Raw genomic sequence first — 18,482 nt, 5'->3', positions numbered from 1 at the left:
GTCTGGTGGTTGGAGACCCTGCACATAGCAGGGGGGTTGAAACTCAATGATCATTGGTGGTCCTTTTCAACCCAGGCCATTCATAATTCTATGATAAGTAGGGAAAACTCCTGCAAGAGTTAATGAGCTGACAAATCTGTTACAAAAAGTCACTTTGGACTGGCATTTTTTTCACCTCAACTTCCACTATGAGGCTCAGCACCAAAGCCATGGGTAACAGTGAAGGGAACAGGGAAGCAATCTACTGCTGAGGCACAAAATATTGAGCCCGAGTCTAACAAAGGCAGCTTTATAAGAGATTTTAGACAGCTGTCTTGGAATATTGCACCTGAATCCAATTCTTTCCTGCGTTAGTTCACAGGAACTAACTTTGCAGCCTGGTTTGTACAGTGGGGCAAAATGAAAGCAACGTGTAATTTTGAAGCAGCCTGAATGCTCACTTCAATAATTTAATCTGCTGGGCCCAGTAACAAATCACCCGGCAACAGTTCTTTGCCTCTTCATACCTGTATTCTGTTCTATAAATGACAGAAACGATTCTGGTCCTTTTTCAGAAGTTTTGGAATCTGTTGATACCAAGCAAACATCCTGGCCATTTTTGAACAAGCAGGGTAAGCATCTGCCACCTTCATGCACCAGGAAAGCCTGAAGTGGAGGAATGATCACTATGAGCAAGAGAGAGCAGCATCACCACAAAACATACTTTCAATACATTCTTCACTCCAGTACATTGCTTCATTAATCAGAAGAATATGGAAATAGACAGGGATATATTTAAGGGAATGTTGCAACTGCAAAGAAACTGAATCAGTAACCAGAACTACAGCAGTTAAAAGAAGCCATCAGCAGCACTGACTTTCTTTTGTAATCCAAGAACAGGAAAGATTAAGCAGGAATATCAGCATCCAAGAAAATATTATTTAGGTATGAACATCCAAAATATTATGGACAGACAGAGACAGGCTTTAACTTTGTATTAGGCAATTTCATCTTAAGGCTCGACTTCTATAAACAGTATGAGTGCTGTTCAGATTAATGCATACATTTAGAGTATTTTACTCTATCTTGTGTTTTAGACTCCAAGCTACTAGTTTTTCATAATTAGATTCAAAAGCACATTACATGCAGATAACTGTAAATAATTTCACACAAAACCTCTGCAAAGGCAGCTACGTAAATATCTGAGATTCTACTGGTGCTAAGACTGAAGTGGAATGTCCCATTACAAATGGACAGGTGAAAAAAATCCACATAATTTTTTAGATGCAATTAAAAACCTCAGTTTTCTCAAAACATGTAAACCGTTTCTGGAAATAGAAAGAATTTCTATGTGTTTCTATGATGTCAAATATGAAATCTCTGCTTGCAGAGGTACAATCTGTAGCAGGAAGACTGCCAAGACTCTGGCATAGCTGATATTTTGTCTAGACAGCCTTCAAATAGGACTGACACAGGAACACTATACATGGTCAAGGAAACTCAAACTTATGGAAGAGTTTTTCAACACAAAGCCAATACAAAGGATTTTGAAAATGTGCCTAACATCCTCCAACCACCCCTCCTCCTATCCTCCTCAAGTATCAAACAATATTTTGTTTCTTCATATCTCCCCACCACCCTCTTATTCAGAAGAAGCAAAAACAGTGAAGAACTCATAAGCTTTTCTCCTATAAGACTTGCTAATTATGAGAAACACATGACAACTATTAGCCAAGGGACAAAAATAACTAGAGATGACTAGCTGTAGTTGATAACTTTCTAGACATTTCAGAAGGCACCTTACATTCACCTTGACTTTTTGAGTCACATCAGAAGTAGCCTGAACCTGAACCATGCATATGCTTTGACAGAAAAGTCAACATGAACACAGAGAGCAGGCCTTTGCAGAAATAACTAATATCACGTACCATCAAACATTATTTTCACAATATGACAGCCCTAATACACTTCATCTTCAAACAACTGTCAGATCTAGAAGAACAGAGAGTAAGAGGAAGGAGATTCATACCAAAATTGTGGGCTTTGAACTTCAGTTGGTACGTGTTCAACTTGACAGTCAATGAGGACAAAAGTCCACCCTAACTTACTGGGGTTTGCCATTAATTCCTATCAACTGATACCACTGACAGCACCGTTCAGCAGTCCAGAAGAATAAAAAAGCCAAATTTAGACATTAGCTTGCCTTCCAGGAATCAAGACTTAATACACCCTTTTAAAACAGCAGCAAAAGCACTGCTGAGACGTGGAGCCCAAGAACACAGCCAACATTTCACACCCAACACAGAAATTATCCTAATACTAAATACAAAGCACAGTAGTTGCTTCTCTCTGAATGAAATACAGGCCTCAAGGAATCTGAGTTTAATTCTGATGCAAGACTTCCACATTCCACCTAGGTTAACAGCGTCTGATTTGGGTTGCCAAACTCACCACTCAGCCTACTGACCAGATATGAAGTGCACAGGTGTTAATGCGCTAGTAGTAACACAGAATGTCTGACTACAGAATGAAGTTCTAAGAGAGGTTTTTGTTCTACAGGAGATATTGTGAGACTCTTCTGCAGCTATGGAACTGTAATGTTTCTCGTTTGATTACTCTGTAGACTCACAGAAAAGAACACGGTTTGATAAAGCTCCAAGGGACAAGCAGCCATCCAGCTTCTGAACCAAGCACGGAGCGTCTCCTCCCATCTCTGTCCTTCCCCCGCCCCCGCTCCTCCCATTTCTACAATAGCAAGACTGCTACGAGGCTACACAGGCGCGGACATGGGGGCAAAAATAACCCCCAAGAAGGAGGCGCAGCTCCCGCTGCCGTCTGCCACACGCGTGCGGCGCGGATCCTTATGAGCAAGCGCAACTAAACACCTCTTGTTCCATAGGCGCACCGTGTGTCTGGGACCCGGGCTGAGCGGAGTGGCGAGCCGAGGGGCCCTGTATCATTCTCGCACGCACACCTGCCGGGGAAGGGCCAAAGGGAACGTGACGTGTTTTCTTCTGACAGCACCTCGGAGCCGAACACGCGGACCAGCAGCTGTGCTGCCGGCCACCACCGAAGGCCAAACCCCCAGCAGCACCTTCCCCGCGGGGCAGCCCCTCGGCTTTATCAGTGTCTGTCGCAGGCGGCCCCGCAGCCCCAGCACGTCCCCGCCGTAAGGTCACCACCTGGCGCCGCCGTCGGGCCGGGCCGCCTCCGGGGGCCGCGAAGCACCGGGCCGGGCCGCTCCGCGCGGGCAGCCCGAGGAGGGGGGCAGGGCCGCGGGGGCACTTACCAGGTCTATGAAGGTCAGAAATTTCCAGCTGCCTCCATAGGTCTGATGCGCGGGCATGTCAATGGCCTTGTAATTGCACAGGATGGAGCAATAGGACAGGAGGATGGCGGCGCGCAGCACCTGGCAGGGCACCAGCGCCATGTTGCGCGCTGCAGGGGCGGCCTCGGCGGCGGCGGGCTAACAGCCAGCGCGCTGCACTTCCGCGAGTGCCGGTGTGCCCGGCTGTCCGCGGGCCGGGCCGGGCGGGACGGCCTCCCAGAGCCGGGCCGGGGCGGAGCGCGACGCGGCGGCTGCGGGTGCCCGTTGGGGCCGGGCCGGGCGGCGGCGGCGGCGGCGGCGCAGGCAGCGGGGTAGGCGCGCTCCCGAGCTCAGTGCCCGGCCGTGCGGGACGGGGCCGCGCCGCTCCCGAGGAGCGGTGGAGGCGCGGGGCTGCCTCAGGTGGGCTGCGCAGGTGACGCCGCGCCGGGCGGGGAGGGCTGCCGGCCTGACGTGGGTACTGCTCTGGGGAGGTCGTAGCGTGGGAACGGTGCTGCTGGAGGTGAGCTCTTCGTGATGCCCGGGTTTGCGGCCTCGGCTCTGGCCCTGGCTTCCTACCCGTTGAGTAGGTAGGGGATGCTAAAAAGGCTCAGAGATTCGTGCTGGGTCTGAGGAGGCCCCGAGACCAAATGCCTAGCCATAATCCAGGAGAAAATAAAACAGTAGAACAGGGCTCCAGAAAAGTAACTTCGTGGGAGTTAGATCAAGTGAAAGGTGACGCCTGGGGATGTGAGCAGAAGTGTGGTGTGAGGGATCAACATGCCAGTCTTTGTGTGAACAATTGAATGGCGGCTTCAGATGGGATATTAGGAAAAATTTCTTCTCAGAAAGAAAGGTGAGGCATTGGCACAAGCTGCCCAGCGAGGCGGTGCAGTCCTGTCCCTGCAGGTGCTCAGCTGTGTGGATGTGGCACTGAGGGATGTGGTCAGTGGGTGTGGTGGAATGGGCTGATGGTCGGGCTGGATGGTCTTAGAGGTCCTTCCAGCCATAATAGTTCTGTGATTCTGTCAGCTGAGGTTTGATCTCCAAGGCATCTTTGGTGATAGCAGCAACCTAGGGCGTCTTGTGCTTGAGCTGATACACCCCAAAAAGGAGAGGGTTTTAGTGTTTGGTTGCAGAGGAGGCACTGAATTGTTCCATTGTGCGGAAGAGTTGTTGTACAGAGAAAGAACACCTGCAGTGATGCTTGAGCTTGGACAAACGACTTCCATAAATGCCATCTCTGCAATAGGTATTAGAAAAATAAGGTGCTTTGTCATAGTTATGCTGCTGGAAGACAGAAAGAATCAATGACTGTGCAGTGTGTCCCCTACTTATATTCATTGCATAATGAGTAAAAATCTTCCGTGCCTCTTTTGGTATCTCAGTGCTCGAGTTCTGCAAAAAGAAGGGTTGTGTAGGAGAACATATCCTAGCAGCTACCCTAGATGGAATTAGGATGGTTTAAGGTCCCTGGTTCTGCAGAGAAATTGTATTTTTGGACATGGTCAAAGAATCCATGAATTTCCCACTAGGTTGCTTAGGTTACTTGGTTTCAAGCCACTAGAAAGCACATAAGGCAACCAGACTCTCTATGGTGTTTGGCATGTGTTTGAGACTTACAGACTAATCCTTATGTGGATTCCAACTGGGGATATTCTAAGAAATGTTAAGGTTCCGTGTAAGTGGTATTGGGAGGAATTGTCAATACAGTAGGAGACCAACTGCTAATGGTGATAGTGTGCTGCAGTACAAGTGGAGCTGCACCACTGCTGCTTCTGAGGATCTGATGCTTGTGCTGCATGTATTGCAGGAGGCTTCGCTGTAGGCAGGCTTTTGCCTGGACCCGTGGACTAGATTTTCACTGATACATGGAGTACCTTAAGGGAACCTCTGAAGCACATCTTCTGGTTTGCTTTTTTTTCAGAGGGAATCCAGCTTGCTTTCTGACAGATGTCATGTTATAGACCAGTAGCACAGTGTAAGTCTAGATGTTTATGAGATTTACTGCCAAAATACTCTTGAGCTAAACTGCAGTGCTACAGTAGAGGCGCACTCAGTGTGCAAGCCTCTCTGAGCTTGAGTTTTGTAAGCTGCCAGAGACAGGTGGCTGCAGAGCTAAAGAGCATGGCAGATCACAGTCATACACACACCTGTGAGATCTGCCTCTGACACAAAGAGTTTGAGGCTGGTTGAAGCCTTAGGCAGTCTTTGCTCTACGTCTCTAATTGCACCTCACCCTACTATGTACAGGACCTTACTCCTTGGGTCACCTCCATGTCAGTAATAGTACTCCACAGATTTGAACGCTCACTGCACACAACATGATAACCACCATTCCTGATCTGCCATGCTTTTAATCATCCTGTCTTTACAAAGGAGAAAAATTACTCAGGCTTTTTGGAGCCCTGTTTTGAATGCTTTTCAATTCTACTCTCCAATCTTCCTGAGAAACCTCAGCAAAACTTGCAGAAAATCCTAACCTCACACAAGAAAAACCTTCATTCAACCTTGTAATCCAAGGTGAAAGTTTAAATGAAATGGAATGTATAAACACTTTTGTTCCCCGTTCTTTTTACTTCAGTCACAAAGATGTTGGGGCAGGCTAACGAACGTGCCAGGCTCAGCCAAGCTTCTTCCTGGTCAGTCTCTTCTTTCTTGAGCACTTTGAAAGGAAACTTAACTCCTCTGTGGGTGAGTTCTTTGTGCCTGTGTCCTTTTCAAAAGAGTATCTGATGAATCTCTGGACAGTATTATAATGACAGCTAATTAGATTGCAGGCTGCCATTAGTCTTTATGTGCTACTGCAGAGCTTATAATCCTTGTCTGTTGAGACACAGGTGGCAAAATCTTTTGTGACTATGGCTGAATTGGGTTTGCAGTGAATTTTATTCTCCTGTGAGATCTGCACTTCATTTTTTTCATCAAAGTAAAAATGAGTAATTTACTAATGTACTCCTTACATTGTTGTATGAATGCAACTTCATAGTATTTTGCAAATACTTAGCATTTCAGGATTTTTATTAAATACCTAAATCATAGTGAAGTAGACTATAAGCATGTAAAATGTGACATTTGGTGCCAGTCGTCTTTATCAGGTCCTGATGTTTAAATATTTGTTTGTATATAAATAGCAAAAATGCCTCAACTGAATTTGTGAAAGTCACACATGATAAGTTAGTTTGAAAGTGAGAGTTTGAGATGGATCGTACTTGTCCCTCAACAGAGGTGGGAAACAGGTTGAGAAAGAAAAGAGTCAGAATCACTGGTGTACCTGGGATGGGAGATGTTAGGAAACATTGCATGCTATGGGGGGCAGAAAGCAAGATGCCTGCAAAATATGCCACAGAACTGAGTGGAAAAACAACTGAAAGGATGGGTTTTCTATCCAGTTTCTAGCATGAAATGCATAACATGATGTTTTTGCTATTTGTCACTGACAGAATAAAGTGCAACATGTGGGAGTCCAGGTTCTAATCTTTTCTGTACAGGCTAGCATGTGAGAATGCTTATGCTGTGGGCTTTTGTTTGTTTTCTTTTCTTTTTCTTTTATTCTTCTATTTTTTTACTTTCTTTTTTAAAGGAACAATATTTGAATTTCTGAACAGCATTGCATTTTGTGAATATCAAAGAAAAAAAGGAGTGAATGATCTCTCAGAGATGTTTTTAGACCTTTGAGTCTCCTTTGCCTTTTCATAAGCAATTGCTTTAGATGGAAATAAGTTGTTTACAAGGAATTATGCCACAAGCAGTTGCCTCCAAAGAATAACACGTAGTACTGCTTGCTTGAACTAACAGGAAATTGGTAAGTGCTGCCTCATCACAGTGTGTTCTTGGCGATGCACCTGATACTGCAGTTTCTAATATTTGAGGCAGTGTACAAACTGTGCCAAGGTAAGCTTACTTGAGTGTGTGGGAGTGTGACACCCACAGAAGCAAAAATGCAAAAATTAAGTGTTACTGCAGTGGATATAAGTGAAATTATTGGCAGCATTGCAAGTTAAAAATCAACAGTCAGTTTTTGGAAAATAAAATGTTTACTTTTTTCTAAGACAGAGGAATGTTTTTAAAATGTTCTTAAATTTTCTGTGTGTATTTATTCTATAGTTCCTCACTTGGGTCAGCTATCACTAAGGTGATGACCCCACTTATTAGAGAAGGATTCAACTTGAAATCCTTGGTAAACACACTTATCTGCTGGAACTGAGCCCATTGTTAATACCAGTAATAAAATATAGGCAAGTTTTTATTTCTTCATTCCCTATTCATTTCCTTAAAATAGGGAAATTTACTTTGCACAGATATAAATGATAAAAATTGAATGATGGATTAAAAAAAGGAGTAAAATTGAGAATACTACATCTGTGTGAGGTCCAAAGAACAGTGTGTTAATAATACTTCTGGAGCTACCTGTTTTTGTGATGACTGAAATATTATTGCTAAGTTAGTCTTAAATTTAGGTTTAGGATTGGCAGTGAAGTTACTAATTGAACGTATTTTATACTGAGTGTTCTACAGTGTATGATTATCTGTACATAACAGTGGGAAATAGAAAAGGAGCAAAGATAGCCAGGTGACATGGAACAGAGTTTGAGGGGAGCTGGAAATTCATTCATCCTCTCAGATACTTCATTTTATCCTGTAAGACCATGAACTTTCTTGCTATAAAGGAGAAATGAGCAAATAGAATTTGCTGCAATCATCTTCTCTGTTAAGTTAGTTAATTTTTTGAAGTGACGACTTTTATGAAGAGGATGTTTTAATGGACAGATCAGGAGCTCAGAATGTGTGAGTAAAGCAGAGATTGTGTGAGCAGATTAACTTTACCAGAACTCTCCCATACTGCAATGACTTACTGTTATATGTGGATCCATGGGATGGTTTTTCTGGATAATGATGTTTTGTTTCTTTCTCTTCTACATACCATCAATGTTTGTTTGAATCTGATTCATATCCTGAACAAGTAGAAATCTTGGGCAAGGTGTCTTCACATCTCTGGGATGCCTTTTTTTCCCCTACTTTCTCCCTTCTTTAGTTCAGTCCGTGGCTGTGCTGATGGATTAAGTCACTTCCTTCACTCATCTACACTCTATCTGCTGCCTTTCAAATCTTGTTCTTAGACACACAAAGCCACTGGATATGGAAGAAATTACAGAATACTCTTCTGTCTACATTTACTAATTTGTCATATGTCTATATTTCTGTAAATAAAAGCCTCTTTTAAAGTACACTTGTAACAGGACAAGTAAACAAAAATCCCACCACAATAAATGAGAAAGAAGACAAACACACACATTGGTGTGGTACCAAAACTGAGTTACAAATTGGGCTTTGGGAAATTACTTTCTCCACTCTTTGTTTGGCTTTGTGTATTATTCTGTTCTGGTGGCCATTTAATTGAGATTAACTGCGGAAGATAAAATGGTAGTATGCTGAAAGCAGAAATTAAGGGAGAAGCAAGAGATCTAGACCAGCCTTCAGAAGAAAAAGAAACCAGCTGTATGGTATTGCATAGTTGATCTCTTAGATAAATCACCACAAACACCGCTGAATAAATGAATACATAGGAATGACTTTGAGCTCTCTCACAACCACCTTTTTCTGCGTTATGATTCTTACTACCCTTTTCCTGGATCAAAAATGAAAATATTTTGCGACAGCTGCATCATGAGAATTTCTCTACAAGTGAATGAAGTAACTGTAGTCCTTGCATTTCTGGATGGCTCTTGTACAATGCTCTTAAAATGCTGCGGAGAACACAATGGAATGAGAGGTGTGTAATGGGTGTTCGCAAGGAAAAACTGATACTTAATATCAGAGAAATACTTGAGAAAAAATACTTGAGAAAAATTTGGCTGCCACAGCTCCTGACCGAAATCTTAAATTCTAACTATGTGGATGAGCTGCAAGCTCCTTTGCCATCACTTTCTGTTTACAGAAGGAACACACTTGTATATACTTCACAGATACACCTTGAAGAGCAAGCAGTTTAAATAGATGTAAAGGAGCATTATGACAAGGCTTAGCATGATGATTACTATCAGATAAAGTGTCATCAAATAAAACAAGAAGAGGATGAACTGGGATGTCACTTCTGGAAGTAATCTCAGAGATAAATAGAATACCTTTGGAAGCCTTTAGATGCCTTTTTGGAGTATATCATGTAATACATCTGACTAGTCAGTAATTAAAAATACAAAGATTTCTTCTTGTCTGCCCCCTTTCCCCACTCTTCCCCCCCAAATGCTTATGTGAATGTCTAGAAATTCTGGTTCTGGTTGTGGACATTGTGGAAAAAAAAAAAAAAGCCTGTTTTCCAGCATCTTCAAGCCTTGCATGCATTTGTGTAGCCAATGACCTAACATCTTTATCATATATGAGCACTCCAAGTGGTACATTGAGATTCAGAACCAAGTCTAAATCCTTGAAAGACTCAGTTAAATTTTGTGTGGTTTAGATTAGTCACAAAGCTGTCCTTTCTCTTTACATTTTTTTGGACCTACGTGGTCTAAAGTTTGAGAGTGTTTTTACTTTGGATTGATTTTTTACTTCTTAATTTATCTTAATTAAAGAAATATCGTTGTATCAGAGTAAATGATGGTGAACATTTACAGCAACAATTTGAGAGAGGGATTTTGAAAATTTCAAGCATTCCAGATAGAAGCTGGAGGACTTTCATATTTTTCACTTAGTCACTGAAAACATCCAAATGTGTCTGTTGTCCTGTTAAGGGATTCATTATATGACAACAGCATGCTGCCTGTTGTAGAACTGAATAAGGTATGTTGGATTCAGAGGAATGAAGTACACACCCTTCCTTCTTCCTGGGCCAACACAGCTAGTTAAAACATTATTTACTGTAGTATAAGGATGTGTCTTCTCCTGGGAGTTACTTGCTTGTGACAATGATAGGGTGTATTTCAGGGGAATGCAAACAACTGACATTTAGAATTAGCATAAGTTTTACATGCCTACATAAATCTCTGTGAACTGTATTATCTTTATGCAGAAGTCATCATTTTAGGATACTTACTGTAAGAGGAATGCTTATGTACTGTGTTTTTTCCACTTATTCCTTATACTTTTTCTCTCCTTCATGAATAAATTAGCCTACATAAATAACCCTGTACTTTTATTATGATTAGCCTATAAACATTTTTCTGATTCAACTAACCATCCAAATATAACAATCCAATAACAAAAATATAACATCCAATATACACCTTCAGAGGTGAAAATTCTATTCCTCTTCTTACTTTAATGACTTAGCTTCCAGTGGTAATGATACATGATTAAGTCATTGCTTTGTAACTTATCTATTCAAGGCCAGTGTTCTTGTGTCATTAAAATATTAAAGCCAATGCATAGTGTGTAGTCTCTGTGCCACAACAGGTACACAGTGTGTTTTGAGTAGCATCTCTCAGTGTGAGCAGATATTCTTAGTATTCGCTGATGTTCCAGCAAGTCAGAAGGGAAAGAAATAAATGAGCAGAATATAAAAGCAGAACAAAAAGTAGCTGCAAATAAAAGCATGCATGCAAATGAAATAATGTGATGGTGGCAGGAAGTAATTGCATCATAAGCCCTCTACCTTTTTTCCAGGTTTTGCAGTATTCTCTAAACTCTGAAATCTGGATAAAACAATCTTCATTAGATACCAACACAACAATAAAAAACCATAACAGCACGCTGTTCTTAGGCTGTATAGATATACCACGTACAGCTTGTTACTATTTGCTGATTCTCAATTAATTCATTAAGATCAGCTCTCATTTTTTAATTTTCAGTAATCAGTGTCACTCTGTTATGAAAGCACCTCTGCAGTCTAGACAGTACATACTCATTTATGTGATAAATAATGAATAAACACTGAGTGTGCCATTAGCCATTAATGCAGTAGATTGATTCCCTGCAGCACATACTCTCTATCCTCGTTTTAGCACTTATGCCACCTGTCTCTTGCACTTACTGCATGATGCTTCAATAATGCGAATGGGGTTCCCTGATCATTCTTAATTTAGCTTGTTTTTATTACCTCATAAATAGGTTGGCACTGATATGACAGATGTGCAGATCATAGGGTGTCTCACTATTACCTTCATGATTGCTATTACTGCTCATCCCGTGGTTTAACACGATACAGATTATTGTGGATGGCTGGATAGAATCAGTCAACCTTTTTTCTTTTCACGTATTTCTATCTCAACATATCTCTACTGCTTTGGCCAAATGGCTAGGACAAAGGCAATTTAATTGAAATCTCTGTTCCCCTCTCCTTCAGATATAGGAACAAGGTTTTAAAATGAATTAAAACAAACAGAAAGATGAGCTATCAGTAAGTCACCAGGACAGATTGGGCATTCAACCAAGATTTTGAAGGAACTCGAATGTGAAATGAAAGAATTACTGGCCAAGGTGCCTCACAAATTATAAAAAAGGCCTCTGTGCCTGATTGCCAGTGTGACTTCTTCCTGCCAAAAGCCCTCTTAAAGAGGTCTGGAAAACTGCAGACCAGTGGCTGATGAGATAGTAGAGTGCATCTTACGGAGTAAGGTACCTGATCACACAGATAAACATCATCTGTTGAGAAGAAGTCAACAAAGCTTCTGTAAAAGCAAAGGCCATTTGAAGAACTTACTGAAGTTCTATGAGGGGAGCCAGTAAGCACAAGAATATTTGAGAAATAAAAGATTACGAATTTTTAAAAGCTCTTTGATTCCACACCAGTGGTTATTACAAAAATGTAATCTCCCATGGAGATATTCTTTTATGGACTGAAAGCTGGTTAAAGGGTTATGCAGATGAACAGGTGTGATGTTCAGCACTAAAGGTAGGACCGGTTATTGGAATTCAGTTAGGCTGATTCACAAGAGACCAAAAAACCTAGGAATTTTCACTTAGGAAAGAAGAAGGTTGAAGGATGTATGATCTAAATCATAAAGAGAATACAACACTAAAATAGAGACATTCGATAAAGCTAGCAGAACCTTAGTTTAAAATGTATTTTAGGAGTAATACTTCACAGAGCAGATATTAGGCTTTTGGAATCTGTTGTCTCACCCAAAATTGTATCTCCTTCTGACGTATTTGTAGAGATAATATTGGGCTAAGTAGTCCATTGGTCTGAAATAAGAATATTCGTATGTTCTTGTGGAGCATTTGAGGCCATCCTATAGAACATCTAGTACACCTCATTGACACGTCTTTGTAACTATTTTGAGGCAAAACCATGAAAATAAGGAAAAAAGTTTGCAGTTTCACAGACACAAAGATCGATCAGCAAACTTGAGATGCTGCAGAATTCAAGGCTGCATCCCGCAAGTAAGAAAATAGAAGGCTGAAAGAAGGAGGATGTATGTAGGAAACAGGAGAATACACAGTTTCAGCCTCGCTAAAGTCTGCGTGAACAATGATTTTCTGTATGATACAGCAATGTACATCAACATTGCCAATGGGATAGTATGTGACTGTTGTTGCTCTATGTGAATTGGATGCCTTTGACCTGTGACAATGTATTAAATGGGGCACAGTGACAAATTAGGACAAGAACTTTCATTAAAATGTAGGAAAAATGGGTAAAATAAAGCATAAGTAAGGAAGGACATAACCAACTGGAAGATGAACTTTCCCCCAAACAATCCAATGATTAAAGCAATCACCAGGAATATGAAAAAGTTCAGTTCTTCCCAGGAGCAGAAAAGATTCTGTCCAACATGCTAGAGGATATGCTAGAGGGGAAGTCTGCTTTAAATTATTTTTGGTGACGGTATATTTTGTATAAATAATAAAACACTCTTACTATGATGGTTAGCATTCAGGTTTCATTTCTGAAACAAAACTGAAGGTTTCTTGTGACCTTGGCTGTTGACTTGGCTGTTTGTTTTATGCAAAGGAAAAAAATAACAATGGTAGAAAATTCTGCTGTCCCATAGTTCAGCTATTAAGGCTGACGTGCAGACAGGGGAGAGCTAGTCTGAATTGACTCTGCCTCATTTGTATATGACCATGACTTTGTAGCCTTGTGTTTGGGTTACTCTCTCAGGTAAAGAACTGGTGTTGCTCATATCTTGGGTAAAAGTTTTAATCCTTAAGTTACTAGTTTAAAAAGGGGAAGAAAAGAGAAGGGAAAAACATTATTATTTCTGCAATCCTCACTGCTTCCCAAAAGCAACTTTCAGTTAAAAGTATTCAAGCATTTGAGCAAATATTGACAAATGAATTCAAGACTATTATGCATTTTCCCGAATTCTTTATTCGTGGCATATATAACTGATTTCTCCCTGAATGGGCACATGCAAGATTCCTGAGCATGTGGAAGGTGGTTAGCAGAGAAAGTAGTCTTTGAAAAATAGCTCTAGAGAGAACACAGTAGATGTTTGTGTTCTAGTACACCAGAGCCAAGAGCATTGCAGAATGGACAGAGATTTCAAGACGTCTCCAGCGCTTACAGGTGTAGTTCAGTTTTACCAGGAGCTAAGGCTGTGAACCAATCAGGTTACTGTAAATATATAACAGGAAAATAGAGATCCAGTGTGATACATCTTTTGAGTTCCACTTACTCGGAAGCAGTTCTTCCAGATTCAATTCCTCACAGAGAAAATTGCCACTATAAGGTATTCACTCCAGAAGAAGAGTTACATCTTCTTCCTACAACCATTCATCTTTGCTATGGCTACAATGGAAAATTACATTTTTTGTAAGGCTTTTAGTTAGAGAACTGTCTCTTTTTTCTTTTTGCCAGCACTTGCATTTTGCAGGACTTTTAATATAAGAATGTTAGAAATTAAAACTGAAGTTAATGAGGAAGATTTCAAAGTGATACCACTGGGACTAAACCAAAAAAATTGGGCGATTTTTTTTTTTTTTTACTGTAAATTAAATCATTATTACTTGCCAGATGAATGTTATTCCTCAGCAGTATCAGAAAATTCCAAGTGTTTATGGCTAAAGACTGGCAGGCAGGGTTTAAACAAAAAGCTCAGTAAGAAATCAAAAACCTTCCTAGTGCAAAAGAGGTTCCTTCCCTTCCCTTCCCTTCCCTTCCCTTCCCTTCCCTTCCCGTCCCGCCCCATCCCAGCCCGCGCCCGTGCAAGACACCAGTCAGTTTAGTAACATTGGCCACCTGCAAGTAAGGATGTGATTTCCCATTAACGATAATGTTTTTCCTTGGTTGAGAAGAGTCATCAGAGATAGCTGCAGAAATGATTCTCAACACTGTCTTCTCCTTTGATAACATCAGCCTCCTTGTCCAGAGAAAAAACTTCCCTTCACATGAAAACATAGACTGGACTAACTGGACCATGTACATGACTGGGGCTTTTTCTAGTACTGGCAGCAAAATCTCCACCTGTTTGGAGAGGCTAGAAGGTCCCTGCCCCATCATTGCCATGACTGATGGAGGTCTCCATGGAACAGGCTCCTGGCAGTTGCTATGACCGGATCTAGGCCAAGCAATGCATGGGGCTCCATGTGCCGTGTGCATGGCTGACAGACAGACAATCTCTGTGAAGGCACAAGTGGGTTTGGCTGTAGTAAAACCTCCACAGGAAAGGTTGGAATGCTGGTATGTTCAGTTTCACCAACAATAACTCTTTCATCGAAGGACTGTCAGAAAAAGGGGCTGCTTTTATTTAATCTGTTCTTTTTGTGGGTAATAGCTACATCCTCAAAATAGATACATTTAGCCATGCATAAAGAAAGAAAAGTGAAGCTGAGAGATGCCCTAAGATTTAAGTTCAGTATATTTTGCTTCTGGCTTCATTAGATCCGTTCTTTCTTGAACTGAGCAACTGAGTCATTCCACACAGGAAAATTGCATAAAGCAATCTGACTTTCAGAAGAATTATTATTAATGCTGAGCCTTGGAAAAAGCAGTGAGAAGCCAACGTAAAGTACTGGGCATGTCTTAATGCCAGCATGCCAGTCTCATATCACTGAGCTACGTTCAGTGCTTTTCTCAGTACGTTCTCCTATTGCATTCAGGAAAGCAAAGTTATTTCAGTGGAACAACAGCAAGAACCACTGTGTGTCCTTACTGTCAACTAATCTGATTCTTGTGTGAAAGTTCTTGCCCTGTCAGTTCATCAGAAAAGACCCAATCACATACACTCTTAATTCAAAGATAAATCACGACAGCCTTAAGAAACCTGCACTGAATACCAAGTGGCTGATACCAGAAAATTAAGAGCACTTGGCAAATGACAAAGGCACTGTCCGTCCCTTCCCATGCCAGCCTGCTGCTTCCACTTAGTTTACCTGGTGGGCTCTGGATCTCCTGGGGCTCTGGGTGTATGATCTGGCTCCTTGCCTGTGCTCTTGTCTGTGGGTAAGATATCAGGCTAGCACTGAGGACCAGGTCCATTTGGCACTGATTCTGCCACATTCTTCTCTGATGCCTTGAGTAAAGCCCCAGGACAGCCATAGAAATTTCCCCTCTCTGGTAAACAAGTAGCATGTGCCATCTTTGCTACTGTGAAAGCCCAGCTGTACTGCTTCAGGAAGAGCACTGGGAAAGAGTTGTTTGTATATCTGTACATATATGCTGCCTCCATTTATGGGAGGCAGTTGCTGACAATGAGAGACTGCTTGCTTTTGACGTCTGACTCTTGATGAATAGAATCAAGTCCTTGACCCCACTTGCTGTTCTGTATACAAAACCCATCAAAACCTGTGTGGTGGAAATGAACCAAAAGGGAAGAAATTGCAGCCGCTTCCCATGGAAGGTCACAGAAAGAAGCAGGGAGGTCTGCTCCTCCTCATTTTCTTGCCTGCCAGCACAAAGTGAAGTCATAATCTTTTAACTTCAGTTTCCCATCTGTAGAAAAGGACTGTTTCTCTGCTCTTACATAAGGCCTGGGAGAATAAAAAATTAATCTTTTTTGAAGCAGTCACACTACAGCCACAATAAAGAGACAGCTTCCACTGGCAAGATCTTCAGGGCTTGTCTTCCTGGAGTTGACTTTTAGCCGAATGCTACACTTTAGTATGCATTGCATGCACATATACGCACTACTTTGCACATGTAGGACTGATGAGAAAAAACAGGCTTTTCGAATAGTTGAATCAGTTAACTGGTACAACATTCATGTCTGTGTCCTTAGAAAGATAAAAAAAAAAAGATGTTTCAGTTACTTAGTTAATAACAGCTACCTTTATTCTTAAAATTTTCCCTTATATATCTCCAACTTCACTCCGTCCCTTCTAAATACCTGGTGTCTTTTGAGTCACAGCTCAAGGTCCAGCCAGCCCTAGCAGTGCTCTGACCTGATGGGATAAGTGAGATGCCCTTGGCAGCTCAGCTTCTGCTGCTTCAAATATTTTATGTTTGGCCTTCCTTGCTGTTTTCTTTAATCTAAGTCTGATAAAATCTGAAGGCAAAAAATACGTAGTTAAGTTTCATAGTGACCAAGGATTATTTGACTGAGTTGATGGAAAATATCTTTTAGCCCCTCAAGGGAAGAGGAAGAAAACATCAGTCATGTAGCCTATAAAAACATTCTAAATATTCTTTCATAAATTGTTTAGCTGTTTTGCATGTTACGAAAGATAATTTATCAGAGTCATAGATAACGGCACAGTAACAGTCAGATTAATGTATAGCAATACCCAATGTATTCCATCAAGCCATTCATGTACATAGCTAGATAATCAGTCTATTGCTAACCTAACTGGATACTCAGGATACTTATAATGAGTTTAATTTAGTAATAATGAAGTATTGCTGATGCTAACGGTGCTATCCAGATTAATAGGTTTTAAATGCTTAGTGCTATTTTATTGTCTCTCCCAGAGTAATGAACTGTGTCTATATGTGCACTGTACATCAAATGATGGAGACTAATAATTCAAACACTGTCATTACAATGGTGTGTATATGGGACATCTGAGAGGTATTTTTATTATGCATTAAAGAACCAGTTTGAAGTTTAGTGGGAAAAATGCTCTCAGTGTTTAATGTGTGCAACAGAAACTGTAAGTAGCTGACAGAACACTAGGAAATTGGTAGTGTCTGAATGCCTCACTCAAACCATCTGTCACACACTTCTTTGGGAAAAAAAATCAGAAATGTTTGTTCTGAAAATGCAAATTATTATTTTTTATTTATTTCCAGTCACGTAGCTGGATCTGTTTCTTACACCATGTCTGTGTAGAGATACGATGCTTACTTAACTGCTTCTGAAAAAGGTTGTGGAGGCTGAGAAATTTAGCCGTCCTCAGTCAAGATAAGCTTGAAATCTCTGTTTCAAGTTGCTAAAGGAAAAGGGTAGATGAGGACACGCAGAGTAGAGGCTGACAAGTGCCTAAAGGTCCTGTCCAGGTCTGTTGCTGCATCCATTGCTGGATGTGTTGCTGCCACGTTAATAATGCTGGAAAAAAGGTTTTGCCCCAGTCTCTCTTGCTTGCACTGAGCAGGCCCCACTGCCAGTGCTAAGAGCAGCTGTCCTCACTGTCAGCATAGCCTGCCCAGTACCAGCACCCACAGAGAAGGTGTTGGGACAGCATGGAGGGGCAGACAAAGGACGAGTGTCAACACTCAGAAGCGCCGTGAACTGACATCGCTCTGAGCAGCTTGGGAACTTTGCTGCAGAGCATCGGCTCAGCAAGTTGCCCAAATATATGCCTGACTGGAGGTGCACAGAATATCAGTATGAACTTACTGAATCACGTGCTTTAACTTAAAGCATGTTATTAAGTGCTACCTGAATTGAAATGATTTCCTTCTCAGTGTTTCTTCTCTTTCCATCCAGCATAATCCTGTTTCTTCAACCCCTGTCACTACATACTTCATTTCCCTCAGAATATTTCAGCCATCCTCTAACTCTGTCTGCCCATCCTGTCCTCTGAGGCAGTCTCCACCTGACTGTACAGAACGGGGCTGGAGCACAGCAGCAGCTCTGCCCACAGCAAGTGGCCGCTTGGTAGTCAGTTATTTGCAGGCATGGAATCAGATGTCCATATCAGCTTGGGATTGAGACCTATGTGATGAAAGAACATCTGCTTGTGCACTGCTTCTGGCTGCTGCTCTGCTCCTGTGGCCCTGAGGAGACAGAAAGGTAACAAAGGGTTTCCAAGTCTACTTGAAAGGAGGTTGAAACAAGGTTGGTGTTGGCCTCTTCTCCCACATAGCAGTAATAGGATGAGAGGTAATGGCCTTAAGTTATGCCAGGGGAAGTTCAAATTGGATATTAGGAAAAACTTG

At 41.6% G+C, this 18,482-nt stretch overlaps 1 protein-coding gene across 1 annotated transcript in view; it reads right to left on the bottom strand.

The window, feature by feature from the left end:
• Positions 1-3,433, bottom strand: part of AIG1 (androgen induced 1) — a 118,713-nt gene extending 115,280 nt beyond the window's left edge. Inside the window, exon 1 of the mRNA XM_042894680.1 lies at positions 3,269-3,433. Within this exon, the coding sequence (XP_042750614.1) occupies positions 3,269-3,409 (141 nt within the window). The 5' untranslated portion in view covers positions 3,410-3,433. The remainder of the gene's footprint in view (positions 1-3,268) is intronic.
• Between the last annotated feature and the right edge of the window lie 15,049 nt (positions 3,434-18,482).

The sequence above is a fragment of the Lagopus leucura genome, unplaced genomic scaffold (assembly GCF_019238085.1).
Source record: "Lagopus leucura isolate 7727_CA_CO unplaced genomic scaffold, USGS_WTPT01 Super-Scaffold_73, whole genome shotgun sequence".
In the NCBI taxonomy this organism is placed as follows: Eukaryota; Metazoa; Chordata; class Aves; order Galliformes; family Phasianidae; genus Lagopus; species Lagopus leucura.
Note: the sequence above shows the minus strand (reverse complement) of the source record. Positions and strands in the feature narration are given on the sequence as shown.